The sequence below is a fragment of the Anser brachyrhynchus genome (genome assembly GCF_964034855.1).
Source record: "Anser brachyrhynchus genome assembly, chromosome: 3".
Taxonomy (NCBI): Eukaryota; Metazoa; Chordata; class Aves; order Anseriformes; family Anatidae; genus Anser; species Anser brachyrhynchus.
The window spans coordinates 56,833,071-56,851,588 of NC_137696.1; the positions used below are offsets into that span (position 1 = coordinate 56,833,071).

The 18,518-nt window shown below is 41.7% G+C and overlaps 2 protein-coding genes across 3 annotated transcripts in view; both read left to right on the forward strand.

Moving 5' to 3' along the window:
- TAB2 (TGF-beta activated kinase 1 (MAP3K7) binding protein 2) overlaps nt 1-6,493 on the forward strand; it is a 62,719-nt gene extending 56,226 nt beyond the window's left edge. For both annotated transcript variants that reach the window (XM_080587996.1, XM_080587997.1), the window contains 4 exons: nt 1,366-1,526; nt 2,128-2,221; nt 3,114-3,194; nt 4,454-6,493. In XM_080587996.1, the coding sequence (XP_080444122.1) occupies nt 1,366-1,526; nt 2,128-2,221; nt 3,114-3,194; nt 4,454-4,599 (482 nt within the window). In that variant the 3' untranslated portion in view covers nt 4,600-6,493. The remainder of the gene's footprint in view (nt 1-1,365; nt 1,527-2,127; nt 2,222-3,113; nt 3,195-4,453) is intronic.
- Nucleotides 6,494-10,437: 3,944 nt separating this feature from the next.
- On the forward strand, nt 10,438-18,513 carry LOC308193376 (uncharacterized protein; the record flags this gene model as incomplete). Its single annotated transcript, XM_080588036.1, has 5 exons — nt 10,438-10,566; nt 10,973-11,028; nt 15,370-15,452; nt 16,667-16,765; nt 18,324-18,513. Exons 1-5 carry the CDS (start codon nt 10,518-10,520, stop codon nt 18,511-18,513), a joined length of 477 nt encoding a protein of 158 aa, XP_080444162.1. The 5' UTR covers nt 10,438-10,517.
- Nucleotides 18,514-18,518: the final 5 nt, after the last annotated feature.

Sequence of the window (18,518 nt, forward strand, 5' to 3'; positions counted from 1 at the left end):
TTTGAACACATGCGGCTTAAAAGCCTGGACTGAATCTCAGTAAGGCCTTACAGTTCTCTAACACTGTACAAAAATAGTTTGGCATGGTTCCTCCTTCTGAAGAACCCCCGAGAGAGAAAGTGTGGTGTGTGGGTGAGCGAACAGGCAGGAATTGCAACGGAGGGCAGTTCTACCTGCTGAAGATGTGGAAGGTTTCATCTTTTTGATGTGCTTTTTTTTTCCTGCTGCGACTACTCAGGGAACCTAACCAGCCAAATTAGTGCTTTGACCTTATTGGTACCTGAAAGACACTGTGGTGAACAAAACCTCATGTTCCAGCCAGTCGTGTTTAAATGCTTTGTTTCAGAGGCAAATTTCTACCTTTTTTTTAATACTTTTTTTTGTTGCTATTTCTGAATAATTTCCACAGTGCTGTAGTCTGCAAAGCTGGTCCGTATTTACACGATTTATTAATTTAATGGATGAACAGCTATGCAGAAGTTGAAATGATTGAGATTATTTAATGAAATATTTCTTTCATTTGTATAGAAAGTCATTATTGATTTGAGCGGTGTTACGTGCTCATTTGGTGATATTTAACAGTATACCTGTCTTTAATGAGCTAAACTTTTGTATAAATTTAATTGCATGTTCTGTTTATGTTCTTTGTAGGTTTAAAAAGATTTTGTTTAAATGCTAACATTGCTGTCTCTGAATTAGGCCTCCTTATGTTATTTGATGTATGAATAGAAAGCAGTGATAGAAATTAGAAGCTGAGCTAATGGTTCTGCACCCCAGTTCGGGGGTACATACATGGCATGCAGTCCAGCCTCTGTGATAAATATAACTGATGTTTACCAGCAGTATTGCTTGTAGTACTTTCTGTTTTGGTTTCGCTTGATGTCTCCTGCTATGAAAAGAACACTGGGTTATGTCCTAATCCAAACAGTAATAAAAGTCAAGATCTCAGTTCTTACCTCGCATATATAGTGCTCTGCCGTGCAGTGCTCTCTTTGGAATTTCATTCATCCCGTCTCCTTTACAGTGACTGAGCAGAACACAGTGCAAGGAAATGTTTGTTGGTTTCTGGTAGCTGTTCTTGTAGATTTGCTGGGTTCTTGAAAAAGACTTTTACAGAATACAGCTAAATTTTGCATGGTCATCTATCACATGGTATGACTTTCTCATTGTATTTGCTCGTTGTCTGCAATTGATTTGTGCTGTTTCAGAAAATGTTTTATGGCAGAGACTTTCTTGTGAGGAGAATGGAAAAGCAATCTGTAGAAACGTTTGTCTATATTTTGCCAAATACTAACTTTCATCTTTAACTGATGTTGTCATATGAAGGATAATAAAGTAGATAAAACGGGACTTTATGTATTGCAGCTTTACTGGTACACCAGAAGGCCAGGATGGAGCGACTTCAACGAGAACTTGAGATTCAAAAGAAAAAGTTGGATAAACTAAAATCAGAGGTCAATGAAATGGAGAATAATCTGACACGAAGGCGGCTGAAAAGATCGAATTCTGTTTCCCAAATTCCATCAGTAAGTTGAAACGTCTGTAGGCTATAAACATAAACCACAAGCATGGTCTGTCATAATAAATTAAAGGAACAGTGGCTCGTATCTTGACAATATACTAGTGATAGGCAGTACAGCTAGAACTGAGCTGGTGAACAGTGCAGTTTAGAAACTGAACATGCATTATTTAGCCATCAGCATTTTCAGTTCCAACTGTTTTGTGAAAGGTTGCTTTTGAAGGCAGTCACAAAAGGTTTCGGTCTACAACTGAATAGTCGTACTGCTTTTTGCACAGTATTTTTTTGTTCTTCATGTGTGTCCCAATCTCAAAGAAACTGATAAAGCTTTTAGTGCCAGAAGATCAGCCATTGATCTGGGGGACCACTGGCTCTGTTCTAACGACAATCTGGAGTTTTACAGTCAGCTCTGAAGTCTGATAAGAGAAGAGTTCAGTGGGTCTGAAAACTTTTTGTTGGGTTATGATTGGACTGGAACAAAGGTCATTGTAAGGGAAGGTTCTCTTATCTTCACTTCTAAAATAACTAAATGCTATCTACCTATGTGTGAATGATAACTGATGATAAAATGGGAGAACTTAGTCTAACAGGCAGATTTATTTTTTCAGCTGGAAGAAATGCAACAGTTAAGAAGTTGTAACAGACAGCTGCAGATAGACATAGATTGCCTAACCAAAGAGATTGATCTTTTTCAAGCAAGAGGTACAGTATGCTCTTAGTACATCGGCAACTGTAAATGTTGATTTTATGTTCTCCTTTCACTGTCTGCATGTATCAAAAGTGGGTGTTAAATTATGGGTGTACATACTGTTTGCAAAATCATCACGTTAGTTTGAGTGGAACCATGAAAGTAACTGTTTTAAGCCGTTTGTTTTTGTTGGCTTTATGATTCTCCTTAATCCCATGGTCATTCCTATCTCATACTTGGCTCAGAAGGGAGACTTGCAATACTGTTTATATAATAAATGCTGGAAAAAAATCTCTTTGGTCACTTGAATATGAGTGAAGAGGGGGAAGAAGTTTTTCTAAATAATATAGCCATATGTACATGTCCTTCTTTCCCATCTTCTGTTTCTGTCTTGTATTCAGCATCTCTAGTTAGCAACCAAAGTACTGTTGTAACTCTGTGCTCTCCTCTTTCAAATTTCAGATTCTATATCTGTGTTACAGCAAATTGGAGTTAGGAGTTCCTCCTAAGTATCGAATCCAAACCTGTATTATATACTACATAGCAGATCATACAGTTACAATTAAAAAAGTCTTAGCTGAACTAATAAAATGCTCTTAAATATTTAAGAGTGGGGAAGAAAGTCATATTTAAAGAGCTTGGTCAGTCAGCTAAGAAGAGCTGGGCAGTAGAAGTCAGGACTCCTGGATTTTGTTTCTGACTTCATTTTATATTGTGTATTTTAGGCAGTAAGTTTCTCTGTGTATTCTTGACACCACTAATATCTCATTCTGGTTTGCACTGACACCTTTATATAAAAGATAAGTGAATCATAGTACTGTCTCTTGGAATTACTGAAACAAATTGATATGCTTTCCTATCCAATTTTATTTTAAAAACTATTGCACATTCTTTTTTCATTTTTAGGACCACATTTTAATCCCAGTGCTATTCATAATTTTTATGATAATATTGGATTTCTTGGTCCGGTGCCACCAAAACCCAAAGGTACTGTATTGGTAAAATTTGGATTTAATGCTAAATATCTGAAATATCTGGTTTCCATCTAATACTAAGTTCTTTCTTGTGATTCTAACTTAAATGTTGATTGTGAAATAGATTACTTGTACAAGAGCATACAAATCTGCCAGCCTATCATAAAAGGAAATTAACTTTAGTTTTCTGTTACTAGTTGTTAGCATTTGCACTGACTCACAAATTTAAATGTCTAATAACTTGGTACTAGCCCTCTTGAAAACACAAAGCTAACTCTAACTGGTTTATACGCCTCTAATGTCCCTTCTGTCCTTTCCTTCTTTTCTTAATAAAATCCTAATAAAATTCGTAACAAAATCATCAGTACTGCATCTTCATCCTTCATAAAATTTAATTTTCATTTTATCTTGTTTCACTAAGTGTGATGCAGACTGTAGACTTAGACCAGAGTTATCACTCTCCACAAAATGAAAATAATTTTTTGCCATTGTGATATATATAGCATTGTACTTCCTGAGGGAGACTCTCTGTCATCTTGCAGAAGTTGCAATTGGATGATTGCTAATGAGGGGTTCTCCGGTTGAAATAATTGGCTAAAAGACTTTGCTGCAGTTGTATAAACAAGGAACCCTTAACTTCAGGAATCACTCTTCTCACTTTTCATCTTTTTCATCTCTTCACTTTTAATCTTTTCTCTTCTAAAATAGCTTAAGGTTGTTGTCTAACGTGCCATGGAAAAAGATGCACTTTTATGCTTGGGAGGATTGCTGTACAGCATGACAGAGCTGGGCTTTGATTTTTCTTTAGTGTATCTGGTTATCAGGTTTGGGGAAGAACTCTCAATATCCACTCTGGGGTTAAAATGTTAAATACATGAAAAGGTTGCAAAGCACTTATTTTCTATCATAAAAAATAATTTAGGCTTCTCTGTAGACTTCATACTTTGAAATCTTTTGCATGTTTCCTATGCTGATGAACTTGTAAATTTCATCTCATTTTCCTGCAACAGCTCTGAGCTGAAACCAGAAGGGAAGAAAACAGAGTGAAGGGATGGGAAACTTGCTTTTTGTAGTTTCACGTTGTGCCATTTGGCTGACTTACAATCAAGCTGTAGTCAAGGGGGTGGTAAAAAGCTGCCTCTGTCACTAGTAATAACTGTGCAGCTCTCAGAGGAACAAGATAGTTCTCAGTTACTGAGAAAAATCATCTCAAAATTCTTTCCATGCTGTTCTTGGTTAGTAACTGCTTATCTTATCTCTTTCATGTCTCAGATCAGAGGTCCATTGTGAAAACACCAAAGACTGTTCCAGACACAGATGAAGATGAGGGAGCTCAGTGGAGTTGTACTGCCTGTACTTTTTTAAATCACCCGGCCTTAAATCGTTGTGAACAGTGTGAAATGCCCAGGCATTTCTGAGCCGACAGGCCCATTATCTTTTGTAAAACCACAGCAAACGTACAAGGAACTATCCAGTCATTGGGGGGGCAAAAAAAGCATATATGTGTAGGATTTTGTAAAATTGAAGGTGTGACGAGATGGTGTTTTGCTAATGTTAAATGTCAGCCCACAGAGTTAGTAATACCTCAGTGTTGTGTCACAGGCAGTTGAAACTCATCGGCTGAAAGGTAATCTGCTGAAAGACTCGGTTGCCAGCTGCCTAAACCATGTGCAGTATTACCAGTATCCCGGTAACACGCCGTGTTCAGTGCTTGGGTGTTGCCCATCCTCTTCTCTGCCCCGATGTCACTACTGAATTTTGACAGGGGAAAGGAACAGAGTGCTAGCGTTTTTTGTTTTCGGAGCTTTCAGTGAAACACTACATGCACAGAGGAAATCTAAAAGGAACAAGGTTTAACTATTTAAACTGTTTGCTGCCACATAGTGCCTTTGATAAAGGGAGGAATTTCACAAAACAGTGGTACTCTTTGCCTTGTCTTCCCTGAAAACATCTCTGTGAAGCCAGAAATCAGTACAATCACATCTAAAGATGAAAAGGAAAAACTGCATGCGTTGTCTGTACAATACACAGTGAAATACCCCAAAGCTTTTCCTACTGTACATAGCTCTAGAGCCTGCTTTAAGTGATTTCTTTTCTTCACCTTTATTATTTTCTTGTACTTCTGTATGTATAGTGTAATAGTCTTTTTGTTAACTTTTTTTTCCCTTTAAGTGATTAAGCACGATCATGTCCCTTTTTTTAAGCTTTTATCTGAGAGAAGCAATGCCTTAAAATAAGAGCATTAATAAGAAACTATGCACAAAATAGCTTTCCTCTGCTCATTCTGTACATTGCTCTTGTAAATGCTGATGATCTGTGAAGACCTGCAGATGCAGCGTGGTAAAAATGCAGGAAAAGTTGGAAGAGTTATGCATATAGTTCACTCTGTACACTGAGTTTTACGGTGGGTGACACAAGGTAGCATTTTGTCTGGCATGAGGAAACTTTTTAAACTAAGAAACTTTCAACCCACCAACAGATCAGCATCCGAGTTAAGCTTGCTTCATCTGCTGGGTATCTTGCAGACTCCTGAGGAGAGATTCGTTGGGGAAGTACACACAGTGCCAAAATCAACAGCAGCAGCATCATACAGCTTTGTTCAAGAACTTTAAATGCTTTCCTGTTTTGGCAGCCAGTTTCTAAACCCGACTTTGTGGTGAAGTCTCATATTTATAGAAAACAAGGATAGCAATATTTAGGACAACTGAAATAAAGGCTGGAAAAGAGAAATCAGACTTGAACACTGAAGCAACCTCAAGCATCTCTTTATGTTGATGATCTATTTTTTTAAGGAAAATACTCACGTGATCAGGAATGTATGTAACAGATCAAGGAAATGGAATTACAGTGCAGTGTGTATGAAAGACAGCACACAGGATCATGTAGCAGCACTTAGAGTGAGGCTGGAGGGAGTGCTAACAATGTAGCAAGAGACAAAGTAGACTGTCACCCACTGTAAACATTTGCCAGTGGACATTGTCATTAGGAATTTTACAAGTGATCTATGTGAATGCACAAAGGCCTTTGTTTTGAAGGCTTTGCATTTTTTTATGTGGGAAGAAAATGCCAATCCCAGGTAATTAGGCAGTAGACCCAAAGCACTTGCATTCAATGCATTTTGTTTATAAAATGAGGCCTTGTTTTTCAGCTTCATCTGCAGTTCTATGTGAAGATTGACAAATCAGTTTTTACCTGTTTATTAATAAAACCTAATTTGGATATCTTGAGTTGATGGTTTTGTGATTTAGCTGGGTAAACTGTCTTTGTAACAGATAAGTTATTTATAAAAATTAAAAAAAAATTATATTCTAATGTTTGGTTTTGTGATTTGTTTACTTATTCCATGCTGTGGAGTAACAGAAAAGTCAACAGAGCAATAAGTATTAGCAGTATTAAAAACAAGCTGATTTCTTATGACCACAGGTTTTATGTAAGCCTTTTATTTGTTGAATCTTGTATCTTGACTCCCATGTATTGTCCATTTTAATGGGGGCAGGAGGGATAATCCATACGCTTTAAGGGTATATGACTTTTAAAATATTTTTCTAATTCAGAATGAACAACCACTTTGTCCAAGGTAATATATGAAATACTTTGTGTATTAAGGATTATATGCTTAAGCTGTATTTTGTTGCAATGTATATTATAATAGATGTGGATGTGGAGTGTTCCTGGACATGTCTTTCCCACTTGGACCCTGTCTAGACAAATACTTGGTATATGGTACATGGGCTTTCCTGAGACACAGCGATGCTGTGCCAAAAACATTCATTAACATAAATTGATTAGCTGGATTGCCTCGATCCACCATGTGTAAAATAATGCTTGGAGCAAGGAGGGCAGTAATTTAAAAAACAAACGAACAAAACTCAAAACTCTAATCTTACCTGTGAGTGGAAAAAGCATGTTGGGAAATAGGTGAAAAGGAATTCTGCTCATCCTGCTAAATGCTTAACTGATTATTTCTCTGCACTTATCTTACTGCTTATTTTCTGGGAGGAAAATAAAAAGTCTGTTTACATTGGAACTCCAGCTAGCTCTGCTAGCCATCAGCACATTAGTATAAGAGGGTATCCAGCAGCATTTTCAGTACCTGATCCTGGGATAGAGGGACAAGAGAAATGACATCTCCAATGTCTTCTATTCCACAGACTTACCTTCACCCTCAGGGGTTTGTGTGCTTTCTGTATTTCATGTTATGTATGCCATTAGCTCTTGCCTTAAACTGATAACACTATACAGACATATCAGTATTACATTTTTCAAGGGTAGGACTTTAAGGGTGTAAACCTTGAAGGCTGAAGTAGAACCAGATTTCACTGCTGAATTTTCCCCTTTTCCTCCTAGAAGATAAATATGAAAGATTGGGTGCAGTGAGGTTAATCTTCATCTCACGAGCATCAGTAGTTCATCGTGGATACTGATTTAGGATTTTACATTTCTGTAATGTCTTTGGCAGGGATGTCTGTAATTGTGAAAACAAATAGATGAAATTCTTTAGCAGAAAGGAAGTAGACTTCTTGGCTTTTAGAGATGCTCCTGTTTATTTTTCTTGACTGAAATATTCATCATTTGGTCAAACTTCAAAATGAAGGCAACAAAACTGAGACTAAGAATGGTAACTGGGGTGCTGGTGCATGTCAGTTCTGTGGAACTGGTTTCAGTTCATGTTGCTAGCTTTCTAGGCAAGTTAGAAATGCATTTTTCTTCTGCAGTCACCAGTCAATAGAGCTATGTTGCCCAGGAGTGTGGTGATATTTCAGATTAATTGTGAGATTGGGTATCATCTGTCTCACCTAATGATTTTAAAACTGCATGACCAATATTTGTGCCTGTTTGTATTTGTTTTATTTTTGTGAATTTAAGAATCTATTTTTAATCTTGAAATACATACCTTCAATGTATATTGTAGATGCCCAGGGAGAATACATTTTCCATTTTAAGGAAAGTATCGTTATTAGTGCTGCATTTCTTGAATCAAATTCCTCTACTTTGTATGTACATTGGAGCCCGGATAAAAATTAAAGGAAGAGTTGATTAAAGATGTTGAACAAGCGTATTTAAAAAACAGATGTGTTTATGTATATAAAAATCTATTATCTGCCCTTTTCAGTATATATTAATTGATATTCCAGAATTGGAGTATTGCTAAAATCATGGCAGAAATTTTGCAGTACAGTTAATCAACAGGATCTTTAGTGACTCTTGTGAAGCCATGGTAACTCTTACTACATTTAGTTCTAATTTCAGATAAGCATGGTAAAGCTTTGACTTACTTATCTTTTATTGATTGTTAAAAAAATACCCTTCTGTGTAATGTGAACAGAAAACACTATTAGTTTTAAATTTCTGATTCATTCTAGGAAGTATAATGATTGCAGTGCATTCCTTTATCCGACCCTGACTATGCTTGAGTAGGTTTTTTGTTCCTAGTTTTAAGGGACAGTCTTTGATTTTACGTAGTCCAATGTGCCTCATGAGGTCTATATTTTGTGCAAACTACTTAAAAATTACTGGAGAATGAGAGAACAGGAGTTAGTATTAAATGTTTGAGGGCTTCAGGCTCCATGATGAACTTAAGTGCTGCAGAAACATTTGGCAGTGATGATGAGCATCAAGAACAATGTGATCTGACTAAATTTCAGCCTTTTTTATTGTGATACAATTCTCGATGCTTTTTGTTTTTCTGTGATCAAACAATTCTGCATCAGTGATGTGCTTGTTACCTAGAGTTTCTCAGGTGCTACCACCTTGAGGGGCAGTGCTGGTAGAACTCACAGAAATGTTTGTTCCAGCTGGACTTCAGACATCTTAATTGCCAGCAGTGCAAGAGGGTACACAAATGCGCAGTAATGAATCAAAATATGACAATCTCAGGCCAGTATAACAATGCTGCAGGCATAATCTTAGCTGAATATTCTTTCCAGAGTTCTATTCTCTTCATTGATTTTGGAGAAGACTGAGAGGGGATCTTATCAATGTATACAAGTACCTGAAGGGAGGGTGTCGAGGATGGGGACAGATTCTTTTCAGTGGCGCCCAGCGACGGGACAAGAGTCAACAGGCACAAACTGAAACACAGGAGGTCCTGGCTGAATATGAGGAGACATTTCTTTACTGTAGGGGCAACAGAGCACTGGAACAGGCTGCCCAGAGAGGTGACATTTCCCTCTTTGGAGATAGTCAAAACCCGCCTGGATGCCATCCTGTGTAATGTGCTCTAGGTGATCCTACTTGGCAGGGGGGTTGGACCAGATGGACTCCAGAAGTCCCATCCAACCTCAACCATTCTGTGATCTTAAGTTGCAAGTATCTGCCTGTAGTCACCTGGAACTTTAAGCCAAAATGTTTGAGTTATATACATGGGTTTGAAATATGGGCATACTGGAAAGGGTCCAGCAGAGGGCCACAAGGGTAATGAAGGGATTGGAGCACCTCTCCTATGAGGAAGGCTGAGAGAGCTGGGACTGCTCAGCCTGGAGAAGAGAAGGCTCAGGGGGATCTCTTCAGTGTATGTAAACACCTGAAGGGGGCATGCAAAGAGGACAGAGTCAGGCTCTTTCTGTGGTGCCCAGACCCGAGACGTGGCAATGGGCACAAACTGGAGCACAAGAGGTTGGTTCCCTTTGAACATCAGGAAGCACTTCTTTACCGTGTGGGTGATGGAGTGATGGAACAGGTTGTCCAGAGAGGTTGTGGAGTCTCTCCCCTTGGAGATCTTCAGAAAATGCTGGACAGCCTGTTCTGGGTGTCCCTGCTTAAGCAGGGGTTTGGGCCAGGTGGCCTCCAGAGGTTCCTGCCAACCTCAGCCAGTCTGCGGTTCTGTGTGATTCTGTTCAAACTGCATATTGTGTGCAAGTTCATTATAAATAATAATAAAACACTGCTATATTGCATGTGAGTGCAAACTTTGCAGGAGAAAAGTCGCGTATCAATTTGCATATGCTAACTGTACTACACAAATAAGCAATTTGAGATGCTTGTATAAACCTAGTCCTGTTTTTTTTATGGATGTGTACTCTGTTAATGGTTTTATGTTCTGTGACTGTGTGCTGTTTTTCCACACTGTTTACAGGAGCATAGTGCCAATACAATTCTGATGTAGTTGATTTGGTAACAAACGGAGGAAATGTATATTGAGCATTTTAATGTGTGTTTGTCTTAATATTGTCTTAATTGACACTCAGCAACCATATTCAGCTTGTGACTGATAAGATTTGCCTGAATTCAACTTTCTTTTACAATCGAGAGTCAGAGCTGAGAAAAGAGGTGATGGAGACAAGGAGGAAAAGGAATAAGGAATCTTGTGTCCTTTGTTCTTCGTATGTGAAAACATATGTGGTGTTTGCACCCTGCTGCAAAGCACAAACTCGGATGTGGAAAGCGTAAGTCCAGAACCTCAGAGTTGAAAAGGCTGTAAATAATAATCAGGGAATATAGTGCACATAGCATACATATGTATGTACATGTAACACAGACTGTGAAGTCATTTTGTGTGCTTGGTCTGAAGTGGTGATACTGCAGAAGTCTGTTGGTACCAGTAAATGGATTTATCACATCATGGAGCCAGTCATTTAGGAGGATTCATTGTTTTCAAGGTGGTTGATTGAGCCGATTGATGTGTTAATGCTCCTGGGCAAAATGACCACATACGTTTCAGGTAGAGATGTACAATATTTCTATTTCTTAGCAGACTTCTACAATACAATGCTAAGTAAGGTCAGCAGAAGAGAGGATGGTAAAGTTAGGGAACAGCAACATCAGAATATTCTATTTCTGTGTATTTTACAGGAAAGGATGGCCAGCTTGTCAGACCCACTTGTGAGGCAGCATTGTGCCCTGTCCAGGTAGGAGGTACCCAAAACCAGTTTAACACAACTCCTTACTGTTACCAAACAGACGTGCAGGTGTCCCTGTTACGCATCTGCTATGACAGCAAAGTGTCCATCACACACTGGGGTTTCAAGTTCCCCATGTTTGGTGATGTGCCAAGGAAAGGTTCACAAGATCCTCCTAAAAACGGGTTAGTGGGCAGCGAGCCCCCAGAACGCCTCGTGGGGCTGGTAAGGAAGAGTGGCCTGCAGGCGAAGTGGGGTACTCTGATCTTACAGGTTCAGAGGTTGGATGCTTCCTTAAAGTACATGCTTTATGGTCACAAAAGGAAGGCTGATGCGTCAGTAATCCTGGATTAGCTTTTTATGATCCTCCCACAATAGCAAACTTACAAATGTGTTGGTTTCTCATTAAGGTAGTAAGCCTAGAAGTGAGCTCTAAATGGAGATTAGTGACTATTGATCCCTTTTCCTGATGTGACAGGAAATGTGTGTCTTAAAGGATAAGAGGTTTAATGCTTGTTTGGAGTAAAAACTTGATCAGGAAAATTACCAGACTAAAAACTTCAAATAAGTAACTTTATAATGATTTTATGCTTATATTAATCTAAGATGGTAAGAAAAGCTTGTGTGGACAGAATGTCTCTAACCAGGAAGAAAAAGATACTACTTCGTTTACAAATGTTGCTTCACTTATGGTAGCAACTCTGCATTTCTGTAAGTCTCTGGCGCTTGGGGTGGCACTTCTCTGGTTTTATTATTTTAATATTTGGTATATCTATCTGGGGTATAATGTAATTGGACATTTTAAAACAACAAAGAAACCCACCAACTCTCCTTATCATCTTTTCCAACATTCAATTTCTCATTTTTTCCTTTTGTTGTTTAGGGTTTGTGTGATTATTTTTGTGTTAGTTGCATTTCCAGAGTGATTTGCTTAGTCTTCTGGTATTGCAGCAGAGACTTACTGTCACCCAGTCTGGGAAGCTGCTGTTTGGAAAAAAAAAATGCAGAAGCAACTGGGCTGTGTTGTACCCCTTCCCACCCCCTCAGCGCACTTTGGGGCTGGAGCTGACCAGGAGCCTGCGTGCCCGACTGGGTAGTCAAGAAAAAATGTGAAGTGCCCTGCGCAAGGCCTTTGGCCAAAACAGTTTGCTTAAAGGGACTTGTTCCTTGGAGAGGATGGGCGTAGCAAATCGAGAAACCTCTAGGGCGAAGAACCTTCCACAGCAACTGAAGCAGCAACATGCATCCAGAGCTTCAAGAGCTTTATTTTCACTGAAGATTTGACACCGTTCTAGGATTTGTAGGGTTTGTGTGCTTTATCTCATGTATAACCATGGTGGTTTTACTGAGGTGAAAAAGCACCACCTCCTCAAAGGAAAATGGGGGAAAAATGCAATGAAAATTATCATGATGGGCAAGACAGAGCAGAGAGATTCATAAAATTGACTGCCTATTACTAACAAGCTAGAGAAATGAGAAACAAAGGAAAGAAACCGAAAAAGCCTTCACCTCTTCCGCTTCCTTTCACCTTCCCCAGCTCCTGGAAGGGAAGGGGGCTGCAGTCAGTCCCTGAGGCTTTGTCTCCGCCGCTCCCTCACGGTCCCTCCCTGCCTCTGCTCCCCGTGGGGTCCCTCCCACGGGATGCCGTCCTGCCCGAACTGAGCCTGCGGGGGCTGCCCACAGGCAGCAGCTCTTCCAGCACTGCTCCCACACGGCTCCGTACCACGGGGTCCATCCATCAGGAGCAAACTGCTCCAGCAGGGATCCCCCACGGGCGGCAGCTCCCCCCAGACCCCCTGCTCCTGCGGGGGCTCCTCTCCACGGGCTGCAGCTCCGGCCCGGGGCCTGCTCCTGCGGGGGCTCTCCATGGGCCGCAGCCTCCTCCAGGCCACATCCACCTGCTCCACCGGGGGCTCCTCCACGGGCTGCAGCGTGGAGATCTGCTCCGTGTGGGACCCATGGGCTGCAGGGGGACAGCCTGCTCCACCAGGGGCCTCTCCACAGGCCGCAGGGGAACTGCTGCTGCCTGCCTGGAGCACCTCCTGCTGCACTGACCTTGGTGCCTGTGGGGCTGGTTTTCTCATGTTCTCAATCCTCTCTCCCAGCTGCTGTTGTGCAGTTTATTTCCCTCTCTTAAATCTGCTCTCAGAGAGGCACAAACAATATCATTTATTGGTTTGGCTCTGGGCTGCAGTGGATCCCTTTGGAGCTGGCTGCAGCTGGCCCTTATCTAACATTGGGCAGCTTCTGGATTCTTCTCACAGAGGCCACCCCTGCAGCCCCCTGCAACCAAAACCTTGCCACAGAAACCCACTGCAATAACCTGCAAAGACATCCTAAAAACATCTTTTTCTCCTAGTCCTTATGATGCAGGGGCTGTGTTTGCTGCTGGCTAAAGAAAGAGTCAAAACTTGGAGAAATAGTCAAAGGGGCACAGAAGATACAAAACAAAAATTGTAAAGATCCCTCAGGTGCCAGTTCCACCACAGCAGCCTGAGGCCAAGCATTTATCTCAGCCGTATTATTGAGTCACAGGTCCCCTTTCTAGAAGATACCCCTCTGGTGACTTGATGACTTTGCCCTGAGCAGCATGCAAAATGCGAATCCGAAGCTTTGCTGCCCCCTATGCCCTCATTCTTCACTGTCCCTATCTTTGCCTCTCATCTTTTCAGCTTCCTTTTCTCCCCACTTCAATGAGAGACTTGAACAGCCCCACAAGACAAGGTCACTGTGTTTTGCTGCAGTTACCCAGTATCCACAGTGAAGACCAGGGCTAAAGTGACGCAGCATCTTGCCTTCTCTCGTGAGATTTTTCCTTCCTTCTCCTTCGGGATCAGAAGTCAACTTTATATAAGACCTGAGTGAAGAAAATACTATCTTCTGACAGGCACCTGGCACAACTATGAAGCGATTGTCATGTGATACCTCTTCTGTCTGCAGGAGTCATTTGTTGGTAGCCCATTTCTACGAATTGCAATTCCTGCCGAAAGGCGGCTGTTGGGTGCCATCCTCAGGGAACGAGGGTAGAACCTGAAGGCTGGATGCAGGTCCGTGCTGTGCTGCAAACCTGCAGGGTGCTCTGGGGGGAGCTACCCAGGTTATCTGCCCCAGCTCCCCGTCTGACCGTTCTGCGGCTGCAGGATTCCCTTCCTCATTGTGCAGACTTTCTGAAGCCATTCCCCTGCGACCAGGGAAGCACTTGGAGGCAGATACCTCTTCCGATGTCTTTTATGTTCATCAGATCTTTAAGGGGGTCATCCGTGTTCCTGAACGTTAAGGTTTTCAAGAAGTGGAGCTGTGCGTTCACTTGATTTCTAATTGCAGCCAAGATAGCTGCCAGGCATAGCTGTGCCGTGTGACGTGCTCGCAGGTGACGCAGTGCTGTTACCTCCTTCCCACCTTGAGATCCCAGCTGTGTTCAATGCGGATGTAAGGTAAGTAACGTGCAAAAGTACGTCTTGCATCAGTTTCAATGAAACACGTATCCACCTCCTGATTTATTACTTCATGTTGTTGTTCACTGTCTTTTATTTATTTCTGATAATCTCCTGCCTTTTCATCCTGTTCTCTTCCTGGACCAATACCTGCATCCTGCTATCAGGATTGAACCTGTTGATCACTAATCGCGTTCAGTGCTCTAGCTAAAACTTGAACCAGCATCCAGATTGCTCTTGAACATCTGTCTGTCATCCCAGGGAGACCGTGCTTTTTTTCTTTTTATTGAAAACATTTTTGTTAGTTCTCAAACTGCCTCGGTAGGTGGTAGGCTGCTATGCGATGATTTCAACTTATTAAATATCTCTCAATTTCACATGTGAAACTCATAAGGCTTTAAGACAAAATGCATTAGTAATGCTTTGGAGCAGGGATTGCATCACCCCAGCTGGAAGTGTCCTCATTACTAGCTTGCAGAGTTGTGCTTCGTGATACTTCTGTTCTCTGCGGAGCTATTAATCCTGTGTTTTGGCATTGGAATGGCACACCCTCTCTAGGGGTGACAGGCAATGCTGAGATTAGTGATTCTCTATAGTTTGGTCACAGCTGCTGCTTTCTAACTAGTGCAGAAGGGCTTTTAATTCTCAGACCAAAAGGAAGGTGTTAGCAAGTGTTGAATTTTATATGTATATGTATGTATATATACAAACATATATAAAATAAAAATTTATAAATTATACAAATGACTTTTATCTTATTTTATTTAAAACATATATACATATATATTACTTTCTGAATTTTAATTGTGTGTCTTCAGCCAGATCTCAGAAAGGTGACATAGTTCATTTTACAACACGGTTGGATTCTGCTGTTACTTCCATAGCCTAATTCTTTTTTTTTCTTCTCTTTTTTTAGAGAGCAAAAGCATTTCTCTGCATACCTACAAAAGGCCAAGGAGTAAAACACCCCAGGGAAGAAGTTGTGGATAAAAGCCTGAGGTAGGTGGCATTAATCTGCTTGCTCAGAGGCTTGTTTTGGCCGTCGTCAGTCATCTGTCAGTAACTCCTGCGTGATCCTCTCAAACAGCAGCTACCGCTCATGTTGAAAGGAGCTGGTTTCCTGGGGCATTCCCTGCCCTCGAGCCCTGCTGCATCGCACTTAGCTACAGAAGTAGCTCCATCCCTGCATTCAGGGCCGGCCTGCAGGGACCGTGGCTGTGGTTGGCGTGCTGCCTCCCATGCGGATGACCCACTTTGGACATTGCTTGCTGGAGAGCAGCGCTTCCAGACCAGGCAGCAGCAGCAACCTTGGGGTGTTGAAGCTAAGGCCCTGTGCAGCCTGGGCTGGGCGTCCCTTGGGGTCTGTGTCAGTGCGATGCAGCTTGACTTTGTGCAGAGCATGTAGACATCCAAACGTCACCTGGGTACTCCGAAAGACTTGCTATGGGAGCTCCCTGGTGGATCTGTGTGGCGTGGGATTTCATACCCTGTATAGCCGAGCAGTTCCTCAACCAATTTTTTTAAGAAATCAGTTATAATTGAGGCATTGTTTTTGAATTCCTCTTGCGGTTTCTGCTTGCCCTGCGGCGATCTCTCAAGAGGAAGTTTACTAAAAATACCGAAGCATAAGAGTTCCCCGTTCGACAGACGTGTGCGAGAGGCATAGGGGGCGGCCTGCGGCCGGCAGCTTCGGGCAGGCGTGGAGGAGCTGTGTGAACCTGCTCCCCAAATGCAAGGGCCAAACGTGTAAAAGGAATGCAATAGAAAGCGGTGGCACTTGGAATTGCTTTGGAAAAAGCTTTTTTTTTTTTTTCTTCAATGGGGCCTTACAGTTGCATGCCTGGAATACTTGTGAAATCCCTGTTTAACTCTTGAATCACGTCTATGCAAGATGATAAACTTAATTAGTTAAAATCCCCTGTGCTCAACCAGACTGATAACATCCAAAGTATACCTAGAAAGAATGTAGAGGTATAGTTTGTAAGGCAGTGCCCTCTGGACTCAAATAGAAAGTGTTTCCCTAATTAACTTCTGTCTAAGGTCTGGCAGTGATACTTACCCAATTGGCAAACCTAGTCTCAAATTTCAGCTTTAAAATACAATTGGCAGCTCAGCAAATTCATAGAATTGATCCCCATTCACACTTATTTTTGGCTTGTGTTAAGAATGTGCCAACCTGGAACTCTAAACTTAACCCGGCGTGACTTTTCCAGCTCTGCTGCCCGAAGAGGGAAGCCTGGCAGCGGCGCCTGGGCGCCCGCCAAGACAAACACGCCAGGCGGATGCCAGCACAGCGGCGACTGGAGCCACAGGTGAGGGGAGAGTAAAAGGGGAAGCAAAGGGCGGGTTGTGTACCCTGCCCTGTTCCCAAAACCCTTTATCTGGATGACCCCACGTTTGGGTTTCCCCGCTCTGCGGTCTGAGGTGGTGCAGCAGCTCCAAAGGCTGAGCTGCTGCATGCGGTTTTAGGGCTGCTTAAACAAAAAAAAAAAAAAAAAAACGCAGTAAAGTTAAGATGCAGCATGGGGTCTGCTTGGGAGCCATCTCCTGACCCAACTATGTGTTGGATCCCCACAGCGATCCTTCTGTGATTTCTAATGCTCGCCTGGAGCTGAGAGCAACAGTGTTGGTAATCGGACTGCATCGTGCCCCTTTGGGGCTAGCAATCTTCTTGCCCGTAAAGAATGGGGCTGCTGCCAGGACTTAGGTGCTAGCTTGTGGAAGTCAGCCCTGAGCACCGACTCCTCTGTTTCTAGTGCTACCACATTGACACCTTGTGGTGGAGCTGGCCATCACATTTTTATAAATATTTCTTACCGCGGGATGATTGGTATACACGTTTCAGATGTTAGTTGCTAGACGTTTCTCAGATGCTTCCCCCTTCTGTTTGTACTTTTTCTTTAAACAGCACTGCTTAAGCTCCACAGGACAAATAAAAACATCAGAACATCTAAGTGCAGATGCTGCCCTAAAGCAGTATCTCCCAGATATCATCCCCAGTTGTGTTTGCAATAGCATGGAAGACGAACAGAAATAATCACTGCAGACTATTATTTCCTTCTTTTTCTTAAACTTATATAGAACTTTGTTTCTCTGCCCCTTTATCCATACTCTTGTTATTTTCACTTCAGTTCAGACAGATATCTGCATCTTTTCTTCCTCCTCTACGAGTCTTAAATGTGTTCTTTGTAACTTTAAAAAGATGCTCTAAAAGGGTTAAAGATCTTCCATATGCTCTTTTAAATGAAGACAGGGCTCCAAATCCACCATGTCATATATTACAGAGCTAGTCATTACGAGCAAAAGGATATTCAGATGCTGAAGTTCTTATCCGAGAATGTTTCCCTGCTGGAAATAACATTTTTACAAGCTTCTGTATTCCCTTCAGTCTCTTCCTAACAGGACCTCCTGTGGGGAGAACTTAGTATTTCTCATTCTGATGATAGTTTTGAGTACCATTTATAATTGTCTGCCAATGGCTGTGTATTTTTTGGCAATAACAAATCACATTCAAGTTTGCTTCCCTGCTAAAAATTTCTTCAGCGCTGCTTTTGGAGCAATGGTCAGATGGACCACAGCTTTTGCCCAGCTTCTCATGTCATTTATGTACTTGGGTTCCATGAAGCTGCAGAATGTGGTACTAGTTATGAAGTACATTTTGCCACTTACAACTTAAAGGGGTAAAAGCCTTCTCATTCCTCTGCATTTCTCTTGCTAGCCTATTTAGCAAATGTTGGTTGGCCTTCAGTCCTCCTAGGCTGCTCTCGTCTGCCTGCAGCTCCTTGGATGACAGTAGGAGGATAGCATTATTCCATTAATCTGGAAACTAAATTGCTGGGTACTAATGGTATCCTTGTCTTTTTTCCACAGTCAGCATTGCAGCTCACTCTCATTGTCAGCAGCTACTGTAGCTGGTACCACTCTGTACTTAGTGGTCTCCTCAGTTGTTTGCAGTGTCTGCAGCGTGGATAAATTCAGCAAGGTGTTGATCACAGGAGAGAGCTGGGCCCACTTTGCTGAGTGCTGCAAGTATGCCGATGGATGTCAGCCACCCTTTTGAGGCTT